Source organism: Gossypium hirsutum, chromosome A13, assembly GCF_007990345.1.
Source record: "Gossypium hirsutum isolate 1008001.06 chromosome A13, Gossypium_hirsutum_v2.1, whole genome shotgun sequence".
In the NCBI taxonomy this organism is placed as follows: domain Eukaryota; kingdom Viridiplantae; phylum Streptophyta; class Magnoliopsida; order Malvales; family Malvaceae; genus Gossypium; species Gossypium hirsutum.
Window position 1 is genome coordinate 14,027,734 of NC_053436.1, and position 11,226 is coordinate 14,038,959.

The following is an 11,226-nucleotide window of genomic DNA, read 5'->3' on the forward strand; positions in this document are numbered from 1 at the left end:
CAGACTGATTGAGCTAAGTTAGAGCCTTAAACATTAAATTCTAAGTTTGATTCATATTTTAAACAAGCTTAATTTGTTTGCTCAAAATCTTTTTTTTTAAACATTTTTATTCAAACTGTCTTAAATTTCTAACGAGCTTGAATAAATAATGCGACCCTTGAACAAGTATCATACAAAAGAGTGTAATTGGACAAAGTCAAGCTCAAACCTTGATAAGTTTGAACTCGATTTAACTCAAAATTCGAAACTTGATATTCTTCTCAAAATTTAAGATTAATAATATATATTAAAGGTAATAATGTAATTTAATAATATAAATATATGTAAAATACATATTAAAATGAAAAGCTCGATAAAACTTGTGAACTATTCTAGTTAATATTATTAAACTCAAATATAAATTAATTAATAACTTGAATTGCTCAAATTTGACCTTTATTTATCGAATTAATTTTAGATTTTTTTAATTAAACCATAACAACATATTAAATCAATCATCCATTTAGCCACATACATTAACGATATATCAAATACTAAACTAGTAATCAATTAATTGGGTCAACATAACACCATAGATAAAAAGCAAAAAGAAAGAAAGTTGGAAAACAAAGATAAATTTATTTTCCCTCTTAAACAGTGTTGAAACTCTTGATGATCAGTCCAAAGACAAAACTACAAAATACCAAAACAGAAACCGCTTTAACATCAATTTCCAAACCCCACATGTCCTTTTTTTCCCTTCTACGAACCCCTAAGCCTAAACCCGACTCAAATAAATCCCCTCGCACCCCCCCCCCTTCTTCAACCATCAGTACTACTATATCGGTAAATTCTCAAACACCATAGCTCCTCAACTATGTCGTTAGCAGCAATACTAGTGACGATGCTGCAATTAGCTCTATGCAGCATCGCCGTCGCCACCAACTCGTTCCCTGACTTTCAACTCTTGAACGTGAATGAAACACTCACAGGGACGAAAATGTTTAAGCCCCACGGATTATCCGAAACCGATGATCATCGAGGGAAATGGAACCTGAAACTTGTCCATCGAGACAAGTTATTATCTCCCAACGATTCCTCTACTTTGCACAACCATGGCCGCCGTTTTCATGCACGTATGCAGAGGGACGTTAAAAGGGTGGCGAGCCTCCTCCGCCGTCTCCCCGGAAACGGAACCCACGACGGTGACGCGGCTTACGAGGTGAACGATTTTGGGTCGGATGTTGTTTCGGGAATGGACCAAGGGAGTGGCGAGTATTTCGTGAGAATCGGCGTTGGTAGCCCACCGAGGAGTCAGTATATGGTTATTGATTCGGGTAGTGATATTGTTTGGGTCCAGTGTCAGCCTTGTAACCAATGCTATCGACAATCCGACCCAGTTTTCGACCCGGCTAACTCTGCTTCTTTCGCCGGCGTCTCTTGTGGCTCTTCCGTTTGTGACCGGATTGAGAATTCGGGTTGCAATGCGGGTCGGTATTGTCGGTACGAAGTTATGTATGGTGACGGGTCTTACACGAAAGGAACCCTGGCGCTTGAAACGCTCACTTTTGGTCGAACGGTCGTTAAAAACGTGGCCATCGGGTGCGGGCATGTTAACCGGGGCATGTTCATCGGGGCAGCTGGGTTGTTGGGCCTTGGAGGTGGATCCATGTCACTTGTGGGTCAATTGGGTGGCCAAACAGGTGGTGCATTTAGCTACTGTTTGGTGAGCCGGGGCACTGACGCATCCGGGTCATTGGTATTCGGTCGTGGAGCAATGCCCGTTGGTGCCACGTGGGTCCCTTTGCTACGTAACCCGCGGGCCCCAAGTTTTTACTACGTCGGGCTTTCGGGTCTCGGAGTAGGAGGCGTTAGGGTGCCCATATCCGAAGATGTTTTCCGGCTCACCGAATTAGGCTACGGAGGAGTCGTTATGGACACTGGGACTGCCGTGACAAGGCTCCCATCCTCGGCTTACAACCCCTTCCGTGACGCTTTCATCACGCAAACAGCAAACCTTCCTCGTGCCTCCAAAGTGTCCATATTCGATACGTGTTATAACCTATCGGGTTTCGTCTCAGTTCGGGTCCCAACAGTATCATTCTACTTCTCGGGCGGGCCAGTCCTGACCCTACCCGCAAGGAACTTTCTTATACCTGTTGATGATATGGGAACTTTCTGTTTTGCATTTGCTCCCTCTGGTTCAGGACTTTCAATAATAGGGAACATTCAACAAGAGGGGATCCAGATTTCCTTTGATGGAGCCAATGGGTTTGTGGGGTTTGGCCCCAATGTTTGCTAAGTTCAATGATGTAAATGTGAAGTAATAGTGATGAATTTTGCTAGACAGTTCTTAGAGTTTTTTTTTTTCCTAAGAAAAGATGTAGTAGTGTTGAAATATTGAATTTGGGATTTATGTCAACTGAAAATATAATATTAAGTTCAATTAAATATATTTATATAATTATAAATATGAGTCTTGTGTATTAATAATGTCATGTGATACTTGTCTTGTCTTATAGTTAATGGTTTTGGTTAAAGTTTTGCCTTTTCTCTTTAATGTAATTATATGTATTTATTGTGATTTTGTAAAGTTTATACAAAGGGGCAAATAAGGTAAAAATGAAAAACAAATATAAAGGGCATGTAAGAGCAAGGGTCAAATATACCTAAAACAGTCAAAAGAATCATTAAAAAAAGGTCTGTTTTACTTTGATATTAGAGCATCCTTTTACATGGGATGCACCCTTTTACTCTGACATTAGAATGGGTGATTAAATTTGATTTGATTATAAAAAATTAATAATTTAAATTTAAAATTAAATTAATTAGGATAAATGTAAATTTAAAAATAACCTAAATAAATAATCTTAAATTCAAATTTCAAATATGAATTACTTCAACTTAAAATTATTTCAACCCAAAAAACTCAAATCGTGAACTCATTCAATTGATACGTAAGGAATCCTAAATGGGACTTTTACAGCATGAGTAGAGGCAGGGGGTGGGGTGTGGGTGGAAAATGACATTGATTGACCGGCACATTGCTGATTTGCCCACCATGTTTTTTTCACATCAGCTTAACACAAATGGAGATTCCTTCGGCTGTCTTTCTCACAAGGGTTTTTAGTGTTGAAATCGTTAGGGAGGGAGGCCACACCACTTGCTAGGCTTGTGTTAACCCTAAGTTGAGCAATGACTTTTACAAAGGCATCTACTTTTCCTTTCTTTTCTTTCCCCTCCCTCTTTTGCAATGTAAGATTTTGAGATGCCTTTGTATTGCTAATGGATGTTTTCATGAGCAAAGCCGGCACTTAAATGACCTGTTTTATGGTTCAAAATAATAAAAATCATTTTTATTTAAATTTAATTATACAAGTATATAAATATTAATATAAAAATATTTGTATATTTTATTAATTATAAACAATAAAACGAGTCAAATTAAATTAACCCAAAATTGAAAAATATAAATTCAAACTCAACCTAAAATGAGTTGACATGCTAACTCATGAATATCTCTATCTGTTAATTTTCGGCGGGAAAACTAAATATCATGTGAATTATAATATGATATATTGATACTTAAATTTCGTCTCTCTTACATGATTTTTTAGGAAATGATGCCTTTGAACTTGTTAAAAAATGTAATGGATATTTAAGATGAAAGCAATTTGGAGGCCCCACAAAAGTAAGAATTTGTTTTGGTGAAGTTGATGAAAGATGAAGGAATCAATAAAAGCAAAACATAAAAGCTTTAGGCAGCAAAATCAGGATCCACCCTTCGGGATATACCTGAAAATATTTTCCTAACCCGAAGCTAAAACAATGCTTCCTTCCGCTCTTTTTTTTTTTACCATTTTAGGTATTATTTTTTAAAATATAATTTATTTACTTTTATCTGAAACAATATAATACAAGTTTATTTGTTAATACTATTAGACCTTTTCTATTAAATTCAAATTTATTACAATATTTTTTGTATGGATATTAAGTAAATATTTCGTTTTATTTCAAAATATCATGCCAATGTATTTAACAAAAAATAAAATTAACAGTATTAACAATTGAATCTAAAATTTGAAATTTAAAATTTGAAAAGTAAGGGAACTAAATTTTTAAAAATATAAGAAAGACTAAATTTCAAATTTACAAATAGTATAGATACCTAAAACAAGATTTAACTTTTTTCTCCGATCAATAATTGTCTTGACGAATGTTTAAACCCTAATCTAATTAACAAAATGTCAAATTTTGCCATTAGCTTATGTATTATGTGTAACTTATTAATTTAGTTATTATCCTCTAATTTGGTCAATTATAATCATTGCACTTTTTAAATTGATCCTTTTTAATCTCAATTTTGAATTTCCATTGATGAGCTCTAACCCAAATGGTAGCAATTAAATTAATTAGGTTAAATTTTGCTATAGTTTTGTACTCTGCGTAAGTTGTGAATTTCGGCCATGTTCTTCAATTTAATCATTTGTAGTCTTTATATTTTTTGAAATTTCACATTTCTATCTTAAAAATATTCAAGCAGTAACCATTAGTCCATTAACTAAAATAAAATGTCTTTTTTTTGTATGCATTATATAAAAATAACAAGTTGACATAATATAACGTTTGTAATAATATATTTGTCACATAAAATTTTGAAAGAAAGAAAAAGACATAATTTAGTTTTAATTAAGAAAGGACTTTTTAAATTTGAAAAATACAAAACACTAAAGTACAGATTAAATTCCCAAATTAGACACAATATAATAACTAATAGCATAATCTAACCCTAACAAAATGTGCCTTTGAATTAAGGAATTCTATTGTCGCTAACGAAATTTAAGTCCTCGTGTTTGAAATGAGCATTTAACTGTGAATTTCATTATTTTAATAAAATTTAAAAATAGTCCATATACTTTAATTTATTAGAAATTAGCCTTTTAATGAAATTTGAATTAAACCCATTTATCTTTTAAAATCAAATAAAATAAGCAACCAACTAAACAAACTTTTGAATTTTTGCAAGGCACGAAGATCAATTTATGACGAATTACACTAAAAATACTAACTTTCAAATTCTTGTAAAGTAAAAGGATAAAATTTATAACTAGACCTATTATACCCCTCTACCTTCTAGACACGTGGTGCCTCAAGAAACTACTCGAGAAAGATCTATGGATTAATGGATGGCTCTTCGCTTCACATTGCCTGATTAGTCTCTCACCTTACATCGCTCGGTTGGTCACCAGATGACCAACCACTTGCGCAATTCACCCATCATTAAGTCACTCGCTTTTAACGAGAATGCGCTTAGTATCAAGAGAGGACCACCAAGGTCCATTGAAGTGTAACAACCTAATACTACCTCAACCAAGGGAATATCATAGTAGTACCATACATAAAGACAATCGACCTACCACCTGGCCAACCACACGAGCAAGTCACCACCTGTATTGTCAGCAATGTGGCAACGTAGGCTCAGAACCTCCCTCTATAAATACCAAAAGAACAATGAAGAAGGGATCTTTTTACCCTCTCAGCAATCCTAAGCACTTATCCTTTGCACTCAGTCTCTTTTGCCTTCTCAACCACATTACTCCTCTCTTACTCCACTTTTTTGGCTTTCCACCTATCTAGGTGAATCGATCTTCTTATTACTACCAGCTTCGTCTCCTCCTTATATCCTCCCTTACTGTACACTTGTATCAACAAGATCATAATAAATTTATTATAATCAAAATAAGGTTAAAATATGTCATGAGTTCTTGTACTCTTCACAAATTTGAAATTTAGTCTATATACTTTTATTTTCAGGAATTTAATCCATCTACTTTCATATTTCAAAATTCATGTCCAACTGTTAATACTTTAATTTTTTATTTGTTAAATTTTTTTGTGTAATTTTAAAATGAAAAAAAAATACTCACTTAATAGCTATGTAACTAAAAAAAAGACCTTATAATGAACTTGGATTTAATCGAATAATTTTAACACCGTTTACATTTGGACTTAAATTTTGAAAATTGATAAGTAAAAAGACTAAATTCCTAAAAATAAAAGTATAGAGAATAAATTCTAAATTTTCAAAAAGTACAAAGACTTGTGATATATTTTAATCTCAAAATAAATATTGATGAAGAAAATCTCAAAAATCTCATTAATATGATTTAACATCGACTTCTCAATCAAAATGGTTTTGGTTGGGATAATTTGGATCGGCTCATTTTGAGTTTTAAAATTTTTTATTCAAGTCAATTTCTTGTTTTGAGTAATTTTTTTTTGCTAAAATAGTAAAAAGGGCCCTTGAACTTTGTTATTGTATTTAAATGAGTCCTTATATTAAATGAGTCGCTGTTATAGCAAAATAAGCTTTTTAAACTTTAATTTATGTCCAAGTAAAGCCATTAATCTTTAACTTGTATCTAAATAAACTTAACTTTAATTTACACCTCAATAAGCACTAAATCCCATGATAGAGACTTATTCGATTACAATCTATACTAATTATTAACCATAATGGTTAAATTGCAACCATGATCCCACTATTTTTGAAACCTGTCTTTCTTTACTTTTACATTATTAACAATAATAGTCAAATTCCAATTATGGTCCCTCTATAATTTAGATTATATAAAAATGATTAAATTTCAATTTCGGTCCCTATACTATGCTTAAATTTTAGATTTAATCTTTATACTTATAAATTTTGACATAATTTGTTAACATTTATAATGTCATTAGTTAATCTAAATATTTTATTCTAATTAAAATGTTGACGTATACTTAAAGAATTGTTATCATTAAATTTTTTGATAAATTTAGATCCCATTTTTTCACATGATTATTAAGCGAGTACTTTTTAAAATTTTAGAATGTCACATCAATAAATTTAACAAAAACTTTTAGCAATGTTAACAATTGAACCTAATTTTTTTAATTTGAAAAGAAAATAGAAATTAAATTTTAAATATATAGAGAGTATAAAATACTATTTAATAAAAAAAATTAACTGAAGCATGAGTCAGAAACCATTGTGAAGTAATTTAAACGACTTTTTAGTATTTATAACCATTTCTTTTCCTAGATATTTTAAAAATATTTTTTTCTAAAAAAAAGTAATTTAAGAAAATTAAGTGATTGTACCATATTCCATCTTTTCTAACCAAATTCCACAAAAATGGGTCCTGTTTTTTCATTTATTATTTTTACTATATTATAAAGACGGGTGATACCATCCTAAATTTGTTTATAGAATTTTTTTTACTTGTTGGTACTAGAAATGTTTATAGGTCGGGTTGGGTTAGGTCTTAGTTTGATATAGTGGTGATCATATGTTAGAATAGGCTAGGCCTCAACATAATTTTAGGCTCAGGCCCAGCCTGGCCTTAAAAATCTACTTAAAATTTTATCTAAATCCGACTTGAATAAAAATACTAAAACTTGAGTCCAGCCCGGTATGTCTGTATTAATTTTTTATATAAAAATAAATTTAAAAAATATAATACATCAAATACACTTAAAACATTAAAATAAATATTTCCCAATAAATTAAAAATAAATTTTTAAAAAAGCATTTAATATTTATGCTTAAATAACATTAATACAAGTGCAACTTAGTACGCAAATGCCTATAAAATAGTAGTAAAATTAACAATAAAATAAGAGTTATGCAATGTCCAAATGATAACAACAAAATAGTAGTAATATAATAACGAAATGGTAGCAAAACAATAGAAACAGTAGCAGATTTTTTTTTTCAAATTCGGGTCGAGCTCAAGCCAAAAAAACTTACTTGAGGCTCTACCCGTTTAGAAAATAGGCCTCTTTTTTTACCGAAGCCCATTTTGCAAGCTTATATTTTTGCCCAAACCTTCTCACTTTTCAGACGAGCCTTTGGGTCAGATTGAGTGGCCTAGTCTATGATCAGGTCTAACTTGATATTAATATGCTTTATGTTTGCCCAAGCCTGCCCTTATTTGCAAAAAAACTAACCCAAGCTCATTTTAGGCCACCCATATTATTTTAAATTTTTTAAAAAAATATTTATATTACTCTAATGTTTACATTAGAGTAGTATTATATATTTAGTATAAGTTTATTTTTTTAATATGTTATAAATTACATAATATATAAAGATAACATGATATAAAGTATTATAAACTTAAAAACGGGTGGGTTCTGGCCGGACCTTGAATGTTTAAGGCCCGACTTATATTTTAAACATACCTAATTTTTTTTACCTAAGCCAATTTTCAAGTTTAATATTTTTACACAAACCTTTCTAAATTTTAGAAGATTTTCAAGCCTTAGCATGTAACTCGACTCCTGAACAGGTCTAGTTGACACTAGACAAGATAATAACCCATTTAAGATAATTATTTGTCCATTATAAGTGAAATAAAAAAAAATACAAATGGGTCTAAGACTAGTAGGCTTTCAAATATATATTTCATCATTTTGTTATTAAAGAGTATGAAAATGGCGAAACATTTGAATTGAATAACATAGTATTTGTTATTTATTATATTATTAAATTAGTTTTTTTATCCGTGACATGTATAAATAAAAAAAATTGATTGAGATTTTAAATTTTATATTATTTAAAATGTATAAATAAAAAATGTATAAATAAAATAAATATAACATTTATTGTACTGAATATGTGATGAAATTAAGTAATTGTATATTTTAAATTAATTATGATTATATTTGTAGGAATAAAATATTTCAAAATAAATATAACATTTACAGTACTGTTGATGAAATTAACATTTTCAAAATTTATTGATCATTGATTGCAATATATTAAAAGGCACAACATCTATAATATTAATGTTTAAATAGATATTCAAGATAGGATTGTATCATTATAGACAAATTAAAATATATTGTGAAATTCTTGTATTTAATTTACGAATTGTATTTTTCAATAAATTTATATTAATATAAGTTTGTAACACTCTAAACCCGGCCTAGACGTTATGGTCAAATCTAGCAATGTCACATGGAATGGATTTTGAAAACGGGATAATCTCGGTAGAAACCAGTTTCGATTATTTAACTCCTATTGGTTTATATTTATTCCAAAACGTTTATTTAATTAGTCGAAATGTCGTAAGACGTACCTCTTTTTAGCGGAAGCCTATAAAATCGTTAAGTTTAGGAAAATCGTTCGATATTTTTAGAAAGCCTTTGTTTTTGGTAAAATCCGAGCTTTTGTCAAGTTTGACAACATTAAAAGCATACGTAATCAAACCCAAATTAAAACAACAGTCCAAAAAGTCCACATTTTACAAAAATACCCAGAAAGGAATCAAAGATTTAAAGTAAAACCAAATCGAAAATAGTACGTAACAGGTGGTCAACGTCGAGTCCTCTGCTGCACCGATCCGCCTAACTCTGTGGATTACCTATATAGATAAAAAAAAAAGAGTGAGTTTACATAAACTCAGTGTGTAACCCCACAGAATTAAGTATGCACATACATATAATAAAACAGAATCGGTCAGATGCAGATTCGGGCCTAAGCCCATTACAGATACAGATACACAAATCAGAATTAGAATCCTACCCCTGTCCTCTACACACCAACATGTGTAGTTTAAAACACCCACCCATCCCTACACACCATGTGTAGTTTAAAACACCCACCCATCCCTACACACCATATAGTACCGATGCGGCACATAACAGATATAATGCAGCCATGCTGCCAGATAATAGGCGTAAATTGCCTTTCAATACACTTCTTCCAATATACAACATCCCAACCCCAATATCACATACAAAAATATACAAGTACACAAAAATAATCTATCATGCTCACATGCTTATAATTATATACAGCTAGCAGATAACAGTGCAAGTAGACATGCATCAGAATTCCCTACTTGAGCCAATATAGAACCGACTTACCATCGATGATAAACCGCCCCAAAGCACACTAAACCGACAAGGTGCAATTCCCTACTCTACAATCTGCTCCTAAACGAAATTAACACTAATCGATTACTACAAATTTCCATCACCCAAAATCCGAAACCAACAATCACAGAAACAAAACTCACTTACCAACCAAGTAGAAACCCAACGACCCAGAAGCACAATTCGATAATAGAATCACTCACCGAGTTGAAGAGGAAGGAAGATGAAGTAAAGGTTTTACTAGAAGAGGAAAACGCCGAGGAACCCAACGAAAAGATGGAAAAAGGTTAGATGAGAAAATTTGGAAGATTGGAGAGAAAATTTCGAAAAAAGATAAAAAGAAAACAAAATAATATCAAAATAATTCCTATATCCCCCCCCCAAATCTCTACCACTAACCCCTCAAACACACCCACTCCAAAATTTTAGCTGTACGGAAACTCTAACGGTTAAACAAGCAAAAATAAACTCTCATGTTCGCGCAGGGATTCAAATACAAGACCTTTAACAGACCAACACCTTGCTACTTGAACCAACAAGCTCATTCTAATATATAATTACAATCAATTTAATATAAGCCTACTGATCAAGGATAAGGCTTAATTCCCAAAAATAACAAAATTTACCAAAGATAAGGCTTAAACTTAAGACCTTTCATACACACCCAAAACACTTAACCATTGAAGCAAATATACAATTGTTTCACATTTTCACAAAAGCAGAAATATAATATTCAGGGCATTACAAAGTTGTTTTAAATAAAAGTAAATAATTTAATCTTTTATGAAATATAGGTATATTTTTTAGAGTAAATTAAATTTGGGTTTAGTTAGTGATGTTAAATTGAATATTAAATAGTCAACGAAGGATTAAATTAGTAATTAATCAGTTAGCTTGCATGTAAAATATTTTCATTATTTTACTGTATTTGTTTGATGGAAAATGAATTACCAAAGGTAATCATTCTCCAAAAAAAAGGTAAAATCAAGGGTTTTTTTTTTTAAGGAAAATGTCTTACCAAATTTTTTTCCGTAAGACATTTTCCAAACTAATAAGGCTCTGTTCACTGTCTTCATTGTCGAAGAAACAAAAAGGGAAAGCTTTCAGAGCAACAAAGGGGAAGCTCTCTTCACCGTCGAAAAAAACAATCCATTATATTCTAATTTTATATTTTTTATGATTTAGACCTTGAACAAATTTTTACTATTCTACAATTTAATTCCTCAAAAACAAAATTTCTTATTCTACAGTTCAATCTTAAACCTCGTTTTGTTTAATTTTGCAAAATAGTCCCTTTTCTAAAATTTTTAAATTTTATAATTT

General features: G+C 31.2%; 1 protein-coding gene across 1 annotated transcript; it reads left to right on the forward strand.

Annotated features, from left to right (window-relative positions):
* Positions 1 to 712: 712 nt before the first annotated feature.
* Positions 713 to 2,452, forward strand: LOC107894070 (protein ASPARTIC PROTEASE IN GUARD CELL 2). Its single transcript, XM_016819275.2, has one exon. It carries the CDS (start codon positions 857 to 859, stop codon positions 2,279 to 2,281), a length of 1,425 nt encoding a protein of 474 aa, XP_016674764.1. The 5' UTR covers positions 713 to 856; the 3' UTR covers positions 2,282 to 2,452.
* The last annotated feature ends 8,774 nt before the right edge of the window (positions 2,453 to 11,226 follow it).

Excerpts from the sequence above, each read along its gene's own strand:
- LOC107894070 (XM_016819275.2), top strand. The coding sequence starts at position 857 with ATGTCGTTAGCAGCAATACTAGTGACGATGCTGCAATTAGCTCTATGC.